The 23,101-nt window shown below is 34.3% G+C and overlaps 1 protein-coding gene across 3 annotated transcripts in view; it reads left to right on the forward strand.

Annotated features, from left to right (window-relative positions):
• Positions 1–23,101, forward strand: part of LOC124636466 (neuroglobin-like) — an 89,880-nt gene that overhangs the window by 57,746 nt on the left and 9,033 nt on the right. For all 3 annotated transcript variants that reach the window (XM_047172562.1, XM_047172564.1, XM_047172563.1), the window contains one exon: positions 10,793–11,352. In XM_047172562.1, coding sequence (XP_047028518.1) covers positions 11,159–11,352 — 194 coding nt within the window. In that variant the 5' untranslated portion in view covers positions 10,793–11,158. The remainder of the gene's footprint in view (positions 1–10,792; positions 11,353–23,101) is intronic.

Raw genomic sequence — 23,101 nt, forward strand, 5'->3', positions numbered from 1 at the left:
TTCTAGAAAACACGAAGATATTCTGTCATACATGTTAAAATGCAATGGCTATTTACAACACAATACGCGAATGGAGGTAACTCGTTATCTGTCAGTTATCGACGAGTGAAGATCGCGTCAAATATTGTGTTAGTGAAACTGGTGTTGAATTGAATATGTTGTTTGTTGTGATGAAATGAAGGTATCTGCTATTTTTGTGTCGGGGATCTTGATGCCCACAAAATTAAGTATTAACATAACACTTACATAGTAACTATTATAGTAATCTGTGATACACTCCGTAAGCAGAGCATATTTTCATCATATCGCCAACTTTACCCGTCAAATATTATTACACAAACAATCACGTAAAATAAAACACAATTTGATCAAAATAGATAATGAAAATATGACTATAAGTAAAATTTGAATTGATAAAATTTGTCATTAAATATTCTTTTAAATCAGTCCATTAGTTACTTAGTTCAAGTAAACAAACTCTTCAGCTTTATGTGTAAGATAGGTTCAAACCACTATAAGATCAAAGACGATATTTTTATTTCTGAGTACTCAAACCCCCGGATAAGGCTGAGATCGGAATATTTATAAATATATAAAAGGTAACATTTCTCTCAGTTCCAAGAAGTTGGTGAAAGATGTTTTGGATGTCACTTTGTTCACAGATTAACAAGAATCGACTGCAAAATCAGATTGGAAAATTCAGTTGAAATTCCGCTTTCCTGCAGGTTTTTTCCATTGTATATGTCCCCATAAAGCCTTTTCTTTACATGTGAAAAACTCACGGAGAGATACCTTTCGGGAAATTTACATAACACCGTATAAATAGGAGGTGCTTATTTACACAGTGAATACAACCTTGGTTGCTGGTAAGAAAAGGCGTTGTGACATTAAAATTTGCTATACACACTTTTTATGGTAACAAATACCTTTCACACACTTATGTGCTTTAGAAATAGCTTTTAAAAGTTTCAGAATAAAGTTCTACAGCCTTACTTATAAACGTGAATTAAATATAAGTAATACTTAAGGGCTGTTTAAGAAAATTCTTTCTTATAAACGTTGCTTAAGCATGTCTTAACTAACATTTAATCACTACTTAAGACTTTAAGTAGTGATTAGTTAAAATGTTGCTTAAGGTGATTAGAGATTTTATAAGTAAGGGGGTTATTCTTTAGTCTTAAAACGCCTTGATTATAACATTCCGAATTAGTTTTTTTTTATCGGCCCAGTAAAAAAAAAACAACAAAAAATCTCTTTAGCTTTACAGCATATGTTTAATTTGTAATATTTCATCTATTGATGTCAGAAAAATATTTACATTAATTTTAAAAAGTTAGGTATGAATAATAATAACCCATACCTTTTCTATAATTACAGTATCATTTCAGGTCTAAAAGCGTGCTTAAATGATAACAACCGAGTGGAACTGACTGCTGTCAGTTCCCAGTACAATCGAATTGAATGGTTAACACCTAGTAATCTGTGAGCGAGTACGACCCGCTCTGTATCGATTTAACGCCACCCTGTACAATCGATACTCAAGTACTGGGGTAACTCGATTGTTTATCGTATCGATGATAATGTGAATTTGGTAAAATAAAAATAAATTATTATATTGTAAATTTTACGGTTATTTTACCATTTTATTGCCTGTTATGTTATATAATTCGTGTTTGTTTACTGAAAATGGTAAATTATGGAAAAACTTGATGCTGGTTTCTAACAATAAAATTCTTCATTGAATTTTAGTAGATACCTCGTCGAGGGAACATATAAAGTACCTATACAATATTATGTAATTAGGTTAGCGACTTAACTGACATTAACCCCATATTATTATTTCATATTCGAATTATTATTTTCATATCCGATATAATTAAATTGATCACTCGACTCTGATTGCTTAAAGCTACTTCAAAGTAATAAACATATTTCGATTTATCATTAAGTTAATCGAAACAACCTTAGTAAGGCCAGTAACTGGGGTGTGAAATACAACTGAATCGATAGCTTATTATTATAGGGCTGTTGGTAATCTTATCGATATAGGTTCAGCTGTACACGCTAGGCTGATTGACTCAATTCACGAGTTTGTTGTACTATAGTTCGGCCATTCAGAGAATGCGTTCCTGACACGTCGCGATTGAACTGACGACGTAACTTTGCAATGGCGTTGCAGTTACGATAAAAATATTTTTGCTGGTTGTTTACCGTTTTAACAATTGAGGAGCATTAAAACAACATTATTATATCAATAATCAATGAATGTAGTTACGTCGTCAGTTCAATCGCGACGTGTCAGGAACGCATTCTCTGAATGGCCGAACTATAAGATCATTTTGTTATTAGCTCTAATTCTATGGATGTAGAAGTGTTTGGTCTATTTTAATCGATGGTGGTTGAGGTTTTAATGATGGATTGTGAGAAAAGAGGATTTATTTGGGTTAATTTCTTCTTAGTTTACTAATGTTTATGTCTGGAATTATTAATTGTAGTAGCATAGGAACGAAAATATTGCAGGTTTACAACAATATGCGTCGTAAATGATTGTGTGTGTGAATATGTGTGATTGTAAACTGAATTGGTAAAAAATTCTCAGTGTGACGTTTTTTTTTTTCACCATGTACACTCATTTCATATATTCCATTATTTTAGGAGATATTTAAAACCAAATATCGATGTTTTTTTTTATTAAAATCAAAGTCAATACCAAAAATTATATCAAACCAACCTTGACATACGAAAACTTATCACTTCCCACGAAACCAACTGAAAACTTACACACACACACAAGTAGGCGTATTCTCATATAAACTAACTAACTAACCCAACTCCGCCCGTCTTGCATCTTTAAAATAGTTAGTGAACTGTAATGGCCAGCCATTATGGACGTCTATTTAATTCAATTAGGCCATTTATGAGCCCCTTTGGGACCCGTTGACAGAGCACCGTGAGCAAACAGTCGTAGGTATGCAAATACTGAGAGATTGGTGAATTAACTTAAAGGATTCTGTTAGTGAAACAGTGAAGCGTACCTGGGTATTTAATTAAAGGATTGAAATTCAATCATTCGCCTAGCCTTTTGTTAATTATATTGGAGGTTGCTTACAGCCTAATTTGATGGACCTGAGTGCCTAGCATAGTGTTTTGATGCAGCTGTGCTATTGTCCTGCATCGATCGACTGCCTATCTGAGCTCCTCAATCCAGCAAATTCGGTAAGACTGGCTGTCAGTCTTTCTGGATTCTTAGACTGCCTGTAACGTCTGCCAAAGATGTATTTAAAATGACTCGTCTTGACAAGATGGTTACCAGTCCCGCATCACTTAACCTTCCGATTGACTTATGCGGCTGTAACTTAGCCACGAGGCTCTTAATGCCTATCTATTGGGTACATTTTTTATCCTCAAAATTGGACTTAAAATTAGTTTTTTTTTCTACATTCCTATAGCAATATATAGGTATTGCAATAACATGCAATAACCACGTCATCACACCATTGTACAAACTATAACGACCACATAACACCTCTGTGGTTTTCACGCCATGGTCAAAGGCGTGACGTCACAGCCACACAACACAAACGAAGTAACAGCCACCGCAATCCGCTGATACCCATTGCTTAGAGCATTTAACCAACAAGAACCACTACGTACTTTCTATATAAAGAAGTCTGCCAGTTTATGCATGGGAGCGAGGCAGTCTAGTGTTTCCTGCGTCGCGTCGTCCAATCAACGCGAATGTGAAGCGAAGAGAAAGATGTGCGCTGCGCTGCGCCGTTTATAGGTACGTTACGTAGGCCACTTCAAAAGACATCATCTATTTGTTGTTTCCGCGATGTGCAACGTCGTTTCTCATTTATATCCAGGTTACTCACATAAGATGCACCATAAAGTTAGTACAGCTCACTCAGATATTTTCGGTCATATCATTACACACATAAAGTAAAATCAACGCTTGTATCTAGAGGACATACGAGTATGACCGGCGGTCTTGTCCTTCAGCAGGACAATGGCATCTCCAGTTGGTATCATGCTCAAAGCGTGGTAACCCTGGTACAATTTAGCAACCATGATAGGCGAGAAATTGAAAGCCGATTACATTATTCCGGTTATTTTACTGCATGTATTACGATGGTGGTTATCGTAATGTTTGCATAATAGGGTTTTTTCGCTAACGTTAGCAAAGAAAGTTTTGGGTTGTGGCAAAATCTAAAGAAAACTATTTATTTACGTGTTCAAATACATAAAGGTACTTATAATTCAGAAATATTATCTGAAGTTAGATAGCTTATACTTATACATTTCGAATCTGAAAGCTTCGATTTCGAATTCGAATTCGAAGATGTAATACAAAATATAAGAAGATAAGAAAATAAAAGGCCAACAACTATTTCCACTAAAAAACAAAATCTTCATCAATCGGGCTTCTAAAATTGAATCAAAAAAATAAAAACACCTAAGCCTAGATAACAATTCTAATTTCAAATTCAAACCAAAAAACAAAAACAATATGAAAGGAAAGCAGCCAGTATTTTAATTTAGTAAATTAACTTGGAAATAATGAAAATGTTTCAGTTCCATTGCGCCGGTCTCTAGGCGGGCTCGTGGTTTGGTATATCTTGATAGGATAGGATAGGAAGGCTGGTTTCTGCTGTCGACAACCCTAGCGCTTAATAACGTTGTGGTCAGTGCTAGATGGGGATTCGGACGTTTTGTCTTTGTGCTAGGGTTGTCACGGAGGTATATAAAAAGTGTGATTGATTATACAGAACTTGTTAATCTCACTTTACACAGATAAATTGAAGCTTTTAATTAAAATTGGCTATTATGTTAAAAATTTAAAACGTTCCACCACTTTGGTGTGCATGAGAGAATAACAAAGATCTACGCCTAAACACATCCAAAATTTACTTTTCATACTAGTGCGATATACTTAGCGTATTTTTGTGTTTTGTATAAAGCCTTAGGTATATTTACCCTCAAGACACATTTGAAAACAATCCAATTCATTTGAAGAATGAAACTAATGAATACTTCACAAATACGCTTAAATTCCATTTGACAAACCGCGGCCTATTGTGGAAATATTATAAATTGTTGTCTGAAGGATTATCCACCGTACAATAAACATAATCCGGCGAAAAGGGCCGTTTCAGTTCTGACACAAATATGCTATTAAGCGTTATTGATGATGCTAGCTTCAGTGCAAACGTCCTTCATATGGCTGTTGGGGAAAAAAGGGCGAATTTTAGGACATAGGTAGTTATTAGGTGACAAGGGCCATTGAAATTAGCCCAAAAAAATCTAGTTATTTTGGAAAATGGAATAAAACATTAATAAGTCAGCGAGCATGTACAAGCCGTTTTTCTATGCCTGATTTTTCTTGTGCACCATAATATATCTTGCGCAGCTGGCTTTTCCCCTTAGATCTCCCTAGAAGTTGCCCGCCCTGAGGTCTACATTATTATTATTTAAAAATACACGTACAATAAGTACAGCTAAGGCTATCTCAAATAGTTTTAGTACTAAGTAAAAGCTATTCTACCCCATTTTTTTCATGGTGAGACTTTTTTTGGGGTCAACCAGTATTTCGCCACCCAAAAACACTATGCCTGTAAATAAAACTACTTTTACGGATTTTATCACGTGTCAGAAATCAACACTATGCCTGATTGACATAAATAAGCCGCGTAAACACAGACCAACAAAGTTCAGTGTCAGTGTTATTTTAGTACCTAAAACTAGTTGAGTTAGAAACCTCTGTTGACAGTCCTCCGCGGAATTTACATAAAATAACAGCACGCGTGTTTTCCACTGAAAGTTAGGCACGTGTAACACCTATGTTTTCATTACCTACGCATTTTGTTAATTAATGTTTATGGTAACATATTAACTTAGGGCGATAAAAGTAACGGCCGCACGTGTCGATCGATCGTAAGGTAAAGCAACGATGGGCGCGGTTTGTCTGAGGATGGGTATCTTGTCATCGCGAGGGAAGCTTCAAGCGTCCATATTAAAAAAAAAAAACTTATAGGCTTACTCGATAAATGGATTATCTTATATTGTAAGATTTTTTCACACCGGAAAAGTGCTTCCCGATTTATAGCGTTCAAACAAAGCTTTAGCTGTACCATACTAATTAGTAGATACAGTTAAATTGCCACTTCAAGGACCATGTCTCACAAGTCCAATCATATCTCCTAAGCTCAGAAGCTCAGAATCCTCAGTAAGGAATCTAGTTTCAATTAACCGTGACCCAGCTAGACGAACAATATAGCTTATACAACAACATATAGATAAAAGATGGATACTACCTCTAGTATACAAGCCTGACTACCAGATCTTACCAGACATAAATATACACTAGTGTACAAGTCTGACTGGGATCTTACCAGACAAAATTTATGTCTGGTAATTATATATTTAATATATAATAGTGTACAAGCTTGACTGGAATCGTACCAGGATTAGGACTTGCGGTTCTCTGGTAACTACAGATGTCTGGAAATATGTACTTTGGTTGAAGATATGTTTTAGTAATAGGCTGGTGAGTGTTCAGTGTTTGTTTAGTGTCTTGCTTAAGGGATTTGTAGCTTAGGTGATCGTACATGTATTTAAGAGGACGAATTGGAAATTTTGGCGCCAAGGATCTCAATTTTTCTCAGTAAATACAAAACGGATCGAAGTACAACTGGGTTACCGGAAAGTTCATAATATAAACCTTATTTTGTTAGACTTCAACACATGATTAGGTAACTTTTATAACAGAGAAAAATAGATTAAATATACCTCTTTTTAAAAAGAGATTCACATATTATGGGCAATCGGGACCGATTTAAGCCTCTTAACTTTTTTAGTAGTTGAGTATATACATATTCTTTAAAATTGTGGAAGGAATTTTTATCAAATTTTCATTTCTAAATAATAAAATTACAAAACCATTTTGTCGCTTACGACTTTTAGTTATAAGCTAGCGCGAGTATTGTAATCCTCGCCCCGCTCAGACGCTCCGTCTCCTCTTGGTCCCTTAGATGCGCGTGCCGGTTATGGAATTATTGTTTACCAATTCGTCGCCTTAATAGAAATATGTAGAGATTTGTTAGGAAAAGCCGTATAATCTGTTGTACTGTTCCTAGAAAAGAGAATGGTGCTGGAAGCACTAAATACTCGTACATATAAGTGAGATGCCATGTATCATCACAAACTGAAATTTTCAGATACAACCAACTTTAGATTTAATGAAATAGGCAGAATAACTATCATTTTATTCAAAAATCATATTAAAGCTTCGCTCCTAATCATTGTGGTCTAACAGAATTATACAATTCCATAGCATACCGCATAGCGCCAACAATCTTAATCTCCACTCCTTAAACACAAAAACAATTTATTTTCACAAACGACGCCATTCTAAACCGTGACTTTTTCCCTTAAATCTTCGTAATTAAGACTTAACGAAGCAACGCTTCGTCGTCCCGAAGACGAAGCGAGTCGCCACTACTTCGTCTTAATCCGTTTAGACTCAAGCTTGACAAATTAGCAGGCGACGACGCGTTCAGTTACGTAGCTTCATTTATATTGTTGGAAGATCTAGTATGTTTTAGAACAGTTTATGTCTTGGGGTGCGTTTAGAGTTGTCCTCCGTGGTTTAGAGAAACGGAACATTCTTTAGTTTTGTCTCTAAAATAATTTGCACAAGGTGCAAGGTACCCTATTCACCTCGAAATAATTACAATCTACTTGGTTAATGAATGAAAACATAAATGTACGATTTCAGGACTTACAACCCTCAAGTCTAAACGTTTCTAACTAATCCAAAAACCAAACCAAAAAACATATAGACTTACGATACATTTTCTAGAACAACTTTAACATGTTATAACATCATTCAAAAACAAAAACACATTAGCATTACAAAAGCTCAGCGTTAAACTATATTTGACGCTATTTTGTCACGCCATCTTGATGACGTCACGCACGCAACTGACAGCCAAACGTTTGAATGACATTTAAGTGTTGTGTAATTGACTTCAATGCCTATGTGTCGTGTCTGATTGGGCGGAAAATTAACGACGTGAGCGCTGTCGTGTCTTGCTTTGTTTTATTGTTCTTTGGTCGCTTGAGATTTGCTTTTTTTAACGGTTGCGAAATGTATTTCGAACAATTTTGAAAATGTAACTAAATAGAATAGAAAACCAATACTGCTTCAAGCAACGACACAAGCTAGAATAAATCAATGCTAATAAAATAAACAGGAAACATTTTTTTGTTTCTTTATTTGTAACCCTAGCTAGAGGCTCCGGAACAACTGAACTGATTTGAAATATTCTTTCATTGCTGGAAAGCTACACTCTTCGCTATAGGTCTCACAGGACGAGAGTGAAAGCGCAGGAAAACGGTTTTTTAATAATAAAAATAGTGAAAAAAATAATTTCAAAAACTCAAAGCTCAAAATGCACGAAGTATTGTAAAACCATCTCCTAAATACCAAACGAGCCTTATATTCGAGTTCTAAATTCAAAATTTGACATAACATGAAAAATATGAACCTCGGTGCACCTTTTCATATAACGTTTATTCAAATCACGTCACAGCTTCTAAGAAATTCGAATACAAAATATGTACGAGTTCGAAATTCAAAACGCGGCTAAGATGGCGGAAATGTGGAAAAAATATATGTTTATGATGCCAATTTGACACTGCGCTTGCTACAGGAAATATTATTTGTAGAAAGATGGAAGAAAAGCGTACTTTTTGATCTATGTAATGGAAACTGCTTAGAAAAGGTTGTTTTGTAAAATGAGTTTAAATAGAAACGAGGTATCTTTTTTGCAAGCTAAGAAATTTGTTTTTTTTTTTAATGACGTCATTGTTTGTATTATACCTATGCATGCATTTATGCCTATGTTTCAAGGATAACTGATTAACATGTAAACAATAATTATATTATCAACCATTTTAAGGTAAAATTAACATAATAACATAATCGTTCGAATCTCGAAATATGAACCAGAAAATACCAAACATGAGTTCCGTCAGAATAAATATTCAACAGAATGTTGCTGTCATAAATTAATAATAATTTATACCACACGCTTTCTGCTACAATATTAATTTCTAAGCTGTTTTCGATATTATCTTAATAAATTCCTAAATTCGTACGTAAGCTACACGTAGGATGAAACCCAGAAAATAGATTGATTGATGGCTAACATGTGAAAATAATAGATATTATTTTTAGATTTCTGACCTGTCTTTTGTTCTAATAAAACGTCTGACGTCGATACCTGGAATGAACAATTGATGCGATGCGTAAATATTTTATGAATGTTTGCCCACTTTTAGATTACAGTATGAAAGCTGAAAAGAGTTGTTGTTGAAATGTGGAAATCGTTTGTTTTTCATTTGTTTTTTTTTTTAATGAAATTCTCATAAATATTTTGACAAAATGCGCTAGGAGTGTGACAAGATAGAATTCAGTAGCATTTGAGAAGAATAAGGATATCTATGTTGTATATTTGAATTCGGGCAAAATATTTCGACGACCTCGATGGCGCAATGGTCACCATGCCGGACAGCAGAACCTGAGGTCCCGTGTTCGATTCCCGGTTCGGTCGACATTTGTGTGATGAGCATGCTTGTTGGCCGTGGTCTGGGTGTTACAATATGTATTTATAAATATGTAGCTATATGTAGTTTATCAGTTGTGTTAGCACCCATAACACAAGTTAATTAATAATTTAACATGGGGCTAACCGACCGTGTGTGAAGGTGTCCCGACATTATTATTCACTACTACAATTTGTTTACGTCAATCATGAATTCCTGGAAAAAATTTAAAGCACACTTTAGAAACGATAGGTAGCGCTGTCATCAGAGGGTACAAAGTTCGCAGGTTCAACTGTATCGCTATTATATTTTTAAGCTATAGATCAAATATTCAAGTTAAAGCTTCTAAGGAGGTTAGGCAAACTAATTAAAGTTTGCGCCAAGCCATCGCCTGGGGCGTTATTTCTAAAATAAACTTTTAAAGTTTTTCATCCAATATTTCACATTCAAACTGAACTCTGAAGTTTGAGTGAACTTAAGAAACTAGCTTTGAAAATTGAATTTAGTTTTTAAATTTAAATTTTATTTTCATAAACGTATACCTATCTAGGTATTAACATGAACTGACAGGACAATTTTCTAAGAAAAATAAAGGTGCTAAAGCTGCTGAAAGATAAAGCTGCGAAAAAGTGCAATTTAGAAACTAATATTTAAATTGAATCGGTTGAAAAAGGTTGTAGGACTTGTATTTCAAGTAAAATAATGGTGATAATTTTGGGAAAAGGCTCGGAGGATGGCTTGGCTTTATGCTATTTTGTCAGTGAACGTATCAAACAGCGATTAGCGAGGCTTGACATGCAACTGTTTCATAAAATAGCTGATAGCTGAGATCGGCAACTCCATTTCACACATAAGTTTCACAAAAAATTGATTTGAAAAACCACATTCAGCGTTAACGTAACATTATATAGCGGATAAAAGCATTTAATAAATTAAATATAACGTGTAGGGTTCAGAAACAGGTACAATGGCTTCATATTCGCTTATTTGGATTAAGTAGTAAATGTTTTAACCCTTTATTTTATCGCAAAACTCTTTACAACGCCGAGTAAATATTATAGGGTCAAATTACCTCCAACGCACAAAGCAAATATCTACAAAAGAGGTTTATTTTAAGGCCTAAGTAGGTTGTTACAAAAAAGGTTTTCAGCAAATCTAATTATATCCCAATTTTCTTTCGCAGGTAACCACCGTTCGCGTTACGCTGATTAGATAAGATAAAAAGATGTGACAAGGACAGATAATATTCATAGCGATGTGGAAACAGAACGTCAACAGTGCAGTGAAAAATTGAAATTAAAGTGTCAAAAATGCTCTAAATTCAAAACAACCATTAAAACCATGATGACGTAACAATGGTGGCCAAATTCTAATTTCAAAATATGAGTGCGTAAGAATTATGTGCTGAATAAAAAAAAATAATGTGCGTTTAGTGTTTCCTAAAAATGGAATCGTGCAACCAAACTCTTTTTTGATAATGACAAGACAATAAAGCCAAAGTTTTTAGTGGGAAGTGTTAAATAAAATGGTGTATTAGTGACAGTGAAAAATGGGTTGTCAGTTGGGGAAATTAGCGGCTTCTGAGAGGCGGGGCAATAACGCTGGGCCAGCGATCAGTGATGGGCCTCCTCCGGCCACCGACCCTCGGCTACCGTTGACGGCGAAGCAGAAATACTCCATGCTCGCATCATGGAAGGGTATTTCCAGGGCTATGGAGAAGACTGGCATCTGTATGTTTATAAAGTAAGTAAGTCTAGAATACAATTTTCACCATTCTTTAGGACTAACATGTGTACTTATAGGTATCTTAAAGAAAAGGTGTTTCGGTTCACCTAGAAAAGTGCTATTGTTTCCCTAATTTTTACTTATTCTGTCTATTCCTATATATATTGTTTGTAGTTACTTAGAATTTCTATAAAAAGGTATTATCACTAAACCTGTTACAATTTTATTAGCTAATAGAGACAAGACAAGGTCTCAAATACAAATATCTATGTGTTTTAATCATAACATTTGAAGAAAAAATACTAGTAGGACCATTGATAGCCACGCCAAGCCAAATAGATAAGTCGGTTTAATTGCAGTGCTGTTATCGTTTTTGTTGGTTTATTTGTTTTAATGCAATTTTATCAATGCGAGATTACTTATTGTGTTTGATAATAAGTGGCGCGTGCCTTAATATGAATCGTAACCTGCACCATTCAACTGGCAATCAATATAATTGGTCTACCTAATTGGAAACAGCCGGATGACGCAGTAATATTCATTTTTGATATGACTTTATATGTGGATTATATTTCGATTTTCGAATAGGTAAAATCAGTTAGAGGCTATCATTCTGCAGCTAAGCAAGACCTAAGTGTAAAACAATATAGGTACGTAACAGGTACTTCAAAAGCCGCGATGTCACATACAAACCTATTCATAAACCACAAAGTTAATTCGTACCGACTTATTTACCACACCATACAAAATAAAATACATTAAACAGAAACCTCTCAATTACGAACAGAACAATATCCACGGAGCGTAAAAACCTCTTTACATTTAACTTTAGCTATCGGTTAAAAGATAAAAAGGGATTTAAAGCCAGCGCGGCGTAAACACTCACAACTGACGTTAAGCTTCTGCTGTTGACATGAGCTTTATGCTCCAAGCAGTAAGAGCATCTAACCAATTGGAGAAGTAATGAGCTTATGAAGGTTTGTGGGAAAAAGTCTACCTAATTATGTAGGGGGCCAAGATAATGCGACAAGGACCTCACTCGTGTATTTACGTCATATACCTAGTAACAACTAACAACGCTTTCACTCTAGTATGCTATCTACGATCCGAGCTGCAACTGCACTAGAGTGATCTCGGTTTGTATGGGCATTTCCGCGTTTACAGGCGACAATAATCAATTGAGCTTCCGATGAAACTATGACGTTTACGACGCCAAAATTGACAGTCACAAGCATAAACAAAAAAAGGCTCTACGTACGTTTAGTGGCCAATGGCGTCTCCGGTTGAGCTAATTATCTAAGTCGTAGAACATGTACACAAATATTGCTAGCTTGTTCCATTTTATAGAAATACTTTTAAAAACATTTTTGTAATAAGAATTTGTTTTGGTTAGACTTCAACAACGTTTTCAATTTAGCTGAATCTGGCTGTGCTTTCGTGAGAGTTGTTCATGTTATAGTCAAATGTGTTTTTGCAAATAGGTCGAGTCTTTTTATTTAATATTTGACTGTTCCATAGTCAATTCATCATCATCTCAGCCATAGGACGTCCACTGCGAAACATAGGCCTCCCCCTTAGATCAAAGTCAAAGTATTTATTTGCACATGAATACAGTAGGTTCTCCACAGATACCTGTTGGAAGCGACCTGCATCCAGCGTTAAAACTTCCATCCACATTGATTCAGTCATAACCATTTGTCGCCTTTAAATAGATATAAGATTCGTAATCATAGTAAAAAGTCTATATCAACACAAACTCAATTCAATCTCGAGCTCTTTCATTAAACTTTTCCATTTTCTTCAAACCCATCTGATTCTATAGACAAGATTTTATCAAAGAACATAAAAAAAACAAAGAAGCGTCACTTCGTTCCGAGTGAATTGAGATTACTTCTTTGTAATTGCTATTACTTCAGAAACTTTATTCAGGTGCATTTTCTTAGAAAAGAGAGGATTTGTTAGGCAAAGTTTTCTGAACAAATGTTTGTGTTTTTAAGTAGGAATAGGAAGATGAGTTGAATGTGTGAGTTTGAGATTGAAAATCAAGGAGGGGATTTTACATGATTCAGTGTTCTGCAGGTTTATTCAAACTCCATGCCGAACGTATACCTCCGTTTAATACTTACATAATTTAATATTTTGAAACGTACGTGTAGCCTTTGTTTTCATTATTTATTAAACAATATTTCACCTATTTTAATATTATTTAGTATGCCATAAACCAACTGAGGTTTAATAGCTAACATTGACCTTAACATTTTATCCCTAAACAAGTTACAAATATTAAAAAGAATCTGCCTACTCATGAATTTAATTAAAATAATTTCACAATTCAAAATTCAAATGTCGAATTTCGAAATAAACTTATTTCGGTCCAATGGGCATGACGGCCAATTTGAATAATTGTGCAATATTTGAAATTCGAACGGGATTCGTTAATGTTGCCAATTTAGACGGCTTAATTTAGTTACTAATTAGTGTATTGCGTTTCCGAATTCAGTGATGTCGGTATCGATTTAGTAGCGTGGCAACACTATTATTCACTCTAAAATTATGACTGAGGACTGGAACTAGCCTAATTGTTTTTATTTTTTTGTAAAGTCTCAGCTGTACGTGCGTGAAAAAAAAATAATATTTTGTAGCCTTGATGCACAGATGCCAAGCCAAACAGGTCATGCGATAAAACCACGGGATTTAATTAAACAACTTTGCAAATTAATTAAACAGATATACCAAACCAAAACCAATTATATACCAAATAAATATAACTAATAATATACTTTTAATATTTTGTAGTATGCAACTGTAAGTAAATACATAGAACCCTACAACACCAGAACTTTAATAACATTACCCTGTGGTTCACATAAAGTGCATGGCTAACCCCCAGAGAATCTATTTGGCTCGGGTAAGCCTTTGATGTACATTTTAGCTCGCCTAAGCGACTGTAATAATATCGAAGATCCCTTTATAACACCCTGGTATTGCGTTAAAGATCCTTAATAATATTATAAATGCGGAAGTAAGTCTGTCGATCCGTTTTCCGATTGGCTTTCAAGCCAATGATAATACAAATCAAGCCAAAAAAGTTGAACTTATTTAAATGAATCGAAATGAGGTACACTGGTGGCTTAAAGCTTGAGAAAGAGCATCTAGGCTATATTAGTCGATACAATTAAGCATACATTAGCTCATTTCGATAATTATATGTATACATAATAAATACTGTTTATTTTTAACAGCAAATAAAGTACTAATTGTATTTATAAAGACTATATTCAAGTTGATTCTGCATGACAGGTTTATTTACTAACTTAAACAATGTTTTCGCAAATTAGTACATTTAACATGACTCCTCTATTGATTAATATCTTACCCCATTATGTCATAATTTTGACCGTTTAAAAGATTTCAACGGACATACATAACCAACCCAAAATCACCAACCAGCAGTGAGCACGGGTGATGACTAACGCTCAATCCTTTTCTGTATGAAAGGAGGCCTGTGCCCAGCAGTGGGATGATAAAAAGGCTGATGATGATGAGACATAACAACCGACAAATGTACTACCGACAATACACTAAATAAAGAATCCAATCAATGAAAATTACTTAATACTGTCGTGCAACTAAACTAACCTAATAAAATTACACTGATCGCCATATAAAGTGCACAGAGTCCCTTGAGACGATATTTACCCTAGATTAGGCTATTAGGCCTCAGGGGGTGGCCTAAAGTAGGGGTAATTTGTACTGGACAGTACTAAAACGTCTGTCGTTTAAGTAATGAAGGACATAATAGAGTATGTTGAAGGTTTTAGCTTTTGTAATGGAATACATAAACGTGGACTATTAGGTATGAGGATGATGTCGCGTTTTGTTTATATTCTTTGAAGTGGGGAAAATTAAATGAGAACTAAGAAATTATTTTACCAAATTACTGAGTTTTTTTCAGGACGTAGATGATGATAATGAAAGATGAAGATATTTTGATTGCCGGGTATCCGAAAGTGACGTCGTAGATAGTGCGAAATGGAGAATATTAAATTAGGAAAGCTGGTCCCATCTCATGTGGGATACATAGCAGGAAGGGATAGACATAAATTTGTCACATACCTATTAGGTACATCGATATATATGTACTACGTACTAGATAGAACGTTCCGAACAAAAAGCTTACCACACTGAACTGCACTGCAGACTATGCAGTGCCCAAAATGGCAAATCAGAGCGATTTTGACACCTGCGTCAGATGGATGTCTATGAAACTACAATTATAAAATAGAAAATACATATCAAGGTATAAACTTACACATATAAACTATTCGAGAGTCAAGTTAGTAAAATTACACGCTGTTCATGCTATTACAACGCTTGTATATCATACTTTTCATTTACAATTCAATTTTACAAATATGCATTAATTTGTTCCCGCCCGCCATCTTGAATTATGGATTAAGAAAATCGTGCAGAAACAGATGTGCCATAAAACTAGCAGTAGGTAAAATATCAATGAAAACAGACTTCACTTTGTCATGGTATGTTCTTACTTTCAAGAAAAAATAATTAATTTCCCGAAAATTTGTGATAGCCCTCTTAAGAAAAAAAACATCGTAATTAATATTAAAAACCCTAAAAATAAGTTCCTGGTTTTAATATATTACATGATTTTGCATTCAATTAGATATAAATAAACTTTTTGATATATTACATGATTTTGAATTCACTTAGATATAAACTTTTTGAGTAATGAAAAATGTAGGCAAAATACGAGCGACACTTCTGCAATTAACATCAATGAGGATGACTACATGTCACAATACGTCAACGAAATGTTAACAGACGACATAGCGGGTAAATTATTTGTATGGATGTTCTTGTCTATCGCTAGAATATATGTCAATGATTAGGTATATATGTTTTAGCATTCCAGAGCTATTTAATTTACTGCGCTAAATAAATAAGTCTGGCATTTACTCAAGTATTCTAAGATCTTTCCAGGAGAACGAAGTATGATAAAAATATAAAAAAAATGTTATTCAGTCCCTAAAAATCAACAAAAAGAAGAACTATCTTACAAACAAATATATGTATACCCAGTTACATAGAACACTAACCTAGGTACAAACTCGTCAGCTCCGTGACCTACATCGTGTAGACTAACAATTTGCAAGACGCCCATCTAACGTACGTTTGTGTTTTCTTTTCGTTATCTTTTTTTGGCAAAAGATTTGCCAAGAAAAACTTGTCACATTCGTATCTATTGTATAATATTTTATGGATAGAACAAGAATATTTTGTTATGAAAGAAACAACTATGTATCTTTCATAATTGGCTTTACTAAGCAAGCTTATTGGGCAAGCTCCAAAGCAGAAAAATCTACGAGTTGACAACATTGTTTCGTAATGATTCCACGCATAGGAATAATACGATTTTATTTTAACATCAGTACGATTTCACCACGCCCTTTGAGGATAGATAGATAAAATAATAACAGGTTGTTCCATATAAATCTCATAATCATCCCCCTTCCCTTATCCAAATTTTATTTAAAATCGGCTCAGTCTGTTTTCCTTCTATACTCTTCTATCTACCTCCATCTTACAAAATATTCAGAAATAAATCTATTTGTCAACATCCATACTCTTACAATCAATAAACACAGAAAATATTACGGGCTAAATATTCTTTCCACCATCTGTGACCTGTAAACATCTCTGATATCTCACACCACTTACAATCATAAATCACTCGATTTATTCGAGACACGTTATATCAATACTTCACTATTCGATACCTAACATCGCAATAACTCACCAGTGACAGCTCTATTGGACACACCCGCTACAGTTAATTGATCGGCAAAACTTGGGTGGTAGCTGATGGTTACTTTAATATCTTTTGCCGTGGGAATAACTTAGTAGTTCATTTATTACTTGGAGCCGTATACACCACCATTGAAAGGTTCATCTTTCTATCAATTTTCTAACTATGTTGGGGTCGGCTTCCAGTCTAACCGCATGCAGATGAGTACCAGTGTTTTACAAGGAGCGACTGCCTGTCTGACCTCGTCAATCCAGTTTTACCCGGGCAATGGAAGAGTTGAACTACCAAAGAATGGCAATTTTAACCAGGTTTACAACACCTGGCTTACTTCGATGCCCTGAGACACATGTAACACCTTTTGTAGCTGAATTAATATCGAAATCTTAATAAAAACTCATGGTGCTGTAAGTCTTATACGCCTCTCAGAACATTATTACATAACTACATTATAATATACCGAATCAGGGATTAATACAGCCCATTTACTCCAGTAGGAAGAAAAAAAATCCTCAACAATAATTATAACGGGCATAAAATGGGAAATTGGGTCACCATCTTCCGCCTGAGCAAGACTAATAAGATGTCTCGGCTTTGCCCTTGTGACGTCATCAAAAGAAATGGCCAGCCCAGGAAAATGTGCCAACGAATCATAATTGAGATTTTAATGATACCGTCATTCAAGAGGATTTTGAGCCTCTTTAAGACCTTGAATTTTGAGCTTTGGTTCTTTCTTTTATTTTTTTTTCTTTGTGTTAATATTTCTAGGTCAGGTTTTGTTGTAAAGTTTAATGTCATGTCTTATCACGAAATTGTTAATTAAAACGTCAAATTTTATTTTTTTACGTGTCCATATGAGATGATGCAAAGTAACACCAAAATTATAGAATGATATGAAAGAGACGTGAAACCATTTTTTCTCTTTTGGGCTTTGTATGAAGCTTAACTTGATATAAGGTCCAATTATCGTTACATGCACAGGACCTTTATCGATCGCTATATGACGTAATCCTTATTTCAAAACAATACCTACACGCTCTTCACATAGCAGACAACGCACACAAAACATTTGCATAACTAATTAACAATATAAGTTTAGGGATGGCGATAAACTTGTTAATTAAGTAACGAACTCCGCACAAAGTTCGTTCGCACTAATGTGTAATACAAACTTCATAATCTTAACAATTATGAGAGCTGAGTGCTTTTGTAATCATGGAGTTTGTTAGAGATAGGAAATTCTAGTAGATGTAACCCACCCAAAACAAAAATGTGAAAGACTGCCAAGTTCGATAATATGGGAATGCTTCGCCTATAAAAGAAGTGAGATCTGAATAAGTACCAAGTTCCATACACATACCTCAGTTAAAAATAGTTACTTTTTAATGATGTTACTTGGCAAGTTTTCATACACCTTGTTATAAACCTACTAAACGCAATGAATCAAGTATTTAATTTTCTATTAAAACTTGCCAAGTAATCATCATTAAAAAGTAACTATTTTTAACTGAGGTATGTGTATGGAACTTGGTACTTATTCAGATCTCACTTCTTTTATAGGCGAAGCATTCCCATATTATCGAACTTGGCAGTCTTTCACATTTTTGTTTTGGGTGGGATTTCATTTATTTTTGTAAGGTTGTTTATTTTATTTTTTTCTTATGATGAAGTTAGTTAAAGAAATGTCTCATTTATACTATCTTTTAGATTTTTTAATATGCACTATGTTTCTTACAAAGAAATGAACTAGATTAACTATGTCTAGATTTACCAACTGACTGACAAGACATGTTATCATATATTATGTTCGTGGATCAAAGTTACACATTCGTTATTTTCGAAAGTGATTCACACTTGGCCGTTTTCAGATTTTTACTTTACTTTGACTAAATACAAACCTTTGTACCATTCGAAGATATATTATATAAATATAGATAAATTTAGTTCGTTTTAGTTCCTTAGGGGTATAAATTTACACCGGGTATAAAACACCTTCATTATTTTGAAACCGACTCACACTTGGCCATTTTCAGATTTTTCCCTTTACCTTGACATAAAGACCTACCTCCATGCCAAATTTCAAGTCAATACGACCATTGGAAGTGGTCTAGGTTTTTGATGAGTGAGTCAGTGAATAAGTGAATCAGTGTATAGTAAAAATAGCGATTTTCTGACGTCAATATCTCAAGACCTACAATAGGTATATTAATGAAATTTTGTATTTTAGATAAGTGAGGGGGTCTCAACAGATACTAGAAATTTGATATGCGTAAATAAAATAGATTTTGAGTTACAGGGGGGTCGAATTTGGCCCGAAATGGTTCGTGTAATATAACCCACGGCCGGTGTGTCGCCTTTTTTGCTCGAACTTGGCGGACACACTGCCGTGTGTCTAGATGTGAAAGTTTTGTTGGTATGTATGTAGCAGTTTCATGATTAAAATTGCTGAAGGAAAAGTCAAATTCGATTTCAAAGTCTACTGGAAGACGTATTTGTGAAATAGGACTCTTTCATAACAAAGGTTAAAGGTATGGTTTATTTTTAAATGGTTTAGTATAAGATGTTATTAAGTCATATACTGCTCTAAAAAGCATTTCTAACCCTTGAAATTCAAAACTCACATTTTTTTAGTGGTGCTCTTGGACTCAAAATATAATAACATAATTAATAATAAGATAAGATAAAAACATAATTTATTTATCTCAAATGAAGATATTAATGGCTGAAAATTAACTAGAAAGTAAATTAAAATATCTCATTAGCATTTTCTCTTAATGACTATTATAAACGTGCCTATCTTACAGTTAAAATTCTTTGTGGCTTGTATCTACTTAAATAACTTAATATTTAAGAATAAAGATTAAAAATTCAGGTCACAAAGAATTTTGTCTAAGTACAAATCACTCTTAATACAACAAAAAACTAAATACGCGGTCAAAGTATTCATACTTCTATATATCGCAAAAAATAACTAAATGGGCAGTCAAAGTATTCGTACGTTTATAGCCACGGCACACTGGAAACTTTTAATCGGCCGACAGTTTGACAGGACTCACGAAATTGTCTGTAAAAGAGTGGCAGTGCTCACATTACAACGATCAGGTATCCGACCAGTATAAGAAGGACTCAAAAGGATTAACTCAGCCGACAGTTTAGTTCTCTGTGTGCGGGGCTCTTAGGCTGGAGGGCATTCAAGAAACTTATGTAATGTTGGGTACCTGGATACACAAGAAAGGGATTCAAAAGTTTAGTAATTCAACTTATATTGTGTTCTATTTCCTTAATAAAAGTTTTATTCTATTGAGAAAAAGTTTTAAAGAGTTTCAATACACGTTTCTAGAGGTATAACTTTGATTAGTTTTGTACTTTAAGCTTACGTAAGATGAAATATTAAAAACTTATTTTAATAAATCCTCTTTTGTACTAAGTTCTTTTTGGGTAAGCGGGACTTATGCTTTATCTTTCACTTTTCTTTGATTATATAAAAAGTAGTTGAAAGTTTATAATATTTATGTAATAATATATTTTCGTTATTATGTTATATGAACATGTCGCGGTTAAAATACAATTTTCAAATAAGTATCAGCTCATTAGACTACTTTTCACCTTCAAAAGTAAACTTTCAGGCCCATAGGTCTTAAAATAAACCCACAATTTTCACAATACCTTCACAAGCACAGACACCCACACAAGTACAGACAACCAGATCTATTATTCCCGTGACCGAGTTGATCAGTAGTTGCATAGAGGCTACATGAAAGAGCTAGTCGTAACGCAGTACATTCTCCTATTGTGATGTTAACTAGCTAAGTGGAACGTACGACTCCTTTGTTTGTATGCTGCCCTGGTAGTTGCATCGGGTTGGAAGTTTTGTTCTGTTTGATTTTGATTAGAAAAGTATTTAAGCAGTATTAGGTGCACATCCTTTAAGCATAACACGGCCTCCTAGGCTGAACTTTTAGATGCCATACCGAAAAAAATACACATTTATCCCGACTTTTCCCAACTCAGCGTTCAGGATCTAGGTTGCCAATTATTTACTTGAACCAAAAAAATTGTTATTTAGATTGTTCCAATAGTTTCTCTAGCCTAACAATATAATTAAAGATTGTTTAAAATGTATAAAGTTTTTATCCAAACGTAGTTAATTCCAGAATCCAATCTTTTAAAACAAATTCAGAGTATACATCTTACAGATTTATTAATTTTCCTAATTCTATATTCAAATTCAACATTGCATTCGATCTGTCACCCCTAATGAAATATGCTCCATACAATTTAAAAAGATCATTCACATAGAAATCCTTACCTAAAGTAAAAAGTCTGATAAAATTGTCAGACGCGAGTTCATACCGATAACTGAATGGTATTGCCACTTCGTTCGGTGTGAACGAACGTTTATTGAAAATACTTCACTTTTTCAATCTTTGCCAATGGCAAGGGATCGCATTCAGAAGGATTCAATCAGCTTTTTTTAAGTCCTAGAAAAAAGTAAAGGTCAAATTCTCTTTGTAAGAATGATATATGAATGTATTAAAGAGTGAATAAAACTGAAAAGGGAAGGTCATACTTTAGTGGTTAATTTGGCCATTCTTTAAAGTATTAAAATTATATAAGTCACAATCAACAGAGCTTCGTAATCTAGAGATCAATTACTATGTCCTTAAGACAAACTGACTAAATTACTAGTCGATGAATTTTCTTTTACTCACCACGCATATTATTCGTTACCTTTTACGTAATAATTCATACAGTTTTTCTATAACCGACAACAAAGCTATATTTTAACCTCTAAAACCGAAAGCTATCGAAAAATAACCAATCTATGCTGTCTAAAATACCACGTCGTTTTTTAACCAACCAATGCAACCGAAGCTATAAACCATACAAAACTAAATTAAAAAATACCGAAACACAGACTCAAAGGCTTAGCTAATCTATTACCGGGAAAGTCCCGATGCCATGGAGTCCGAACGTGCCGATGTAATCTCGATATAAAACGCATTGGAACGTGAACGCTTCTTAGCAGGAAATTACGAGCTGTATCGCAAATGATATCGTAGGGTAGTAGGGTACTTTACAGATGTGATTGCATTAGCGACTAGAAGAGGCGTAATTCATTAAAAACAGCATTGGAGGATGCAATGCACTTAAAGATTTTTTTCGCCAGAATTCTATAAGGGTCACACTATTTGGAAATTCAAAATCTCTTGCATACATAGGAGTGTGGATACAAAGAAGTGGTCTACTTAATAAATATATTAAGTATCCACACTTCTATGTATGCAAGAGATTTTGAATTTCCAAATAGTGTGACCACCTAATTTCGATTTTACTTGCACATTATGCTGTATTCTTCTTTCTTACACCCGCAGTCTCACATGCGTCGCAAGGACCTGTTTTTTATTTGTATTGTTGTGATTGTTAACTTAGTTTTAATACTTTAATCGATAAGTTTTATTGTGTAACTATTTTTTGTCTCTTAATAAATAAATAAAAAGGAACTACTTTCCCTACTTACATAAAAAATGAGCATTTGTGGAAGTAATCAAAATCCGTTCAAAAGATTTTGCGTGAAAGATACCTGTCCTAACTTAACCTATATTTGTCCACGAAAAATCCACATCGTTTCCCATAAACACAGTCAAAGGCTTGTCAAACCATACTAACAAGTAAATTCCCTCGCTTGTCTGTTCATAAACCTTCATGATTGTGTCACAATCCCCTGCAGTAGGCATACATCGCTGGGTTCCCTACTAACCGTGTTAGGCTTAGCGCTGATTGTTTACACCTAAGCTTTGTGTTCTACAGACTTATGATGTGTATGTGTGTGTGCAGGTTTGTTAGATGTTCGTATGCGTTAATGTATGTAGGTCAGATTAAAAGGTAATTTGGCTACTTATTGACAAATGTGGTGGGTTTAATAATTGATTACTTATTTAT

The sequence above is a fragment of the Helicoverpa zea genome, chromosome 14, assembly GCF_022581195.2.
Source record: "Helicoverpa zea isolate HzStark_Cry1AcR chromosome 14, ilHelZeax1.1, whole genome shotgun sequence".
In the NCBI taxonomy this organism is placed as follows: Eukaryota; Metazoa; Arthropoda; class Insecta; order Lepidoptera; family Noctuidae; genus Helicoverpa; species Helicoverpa zea.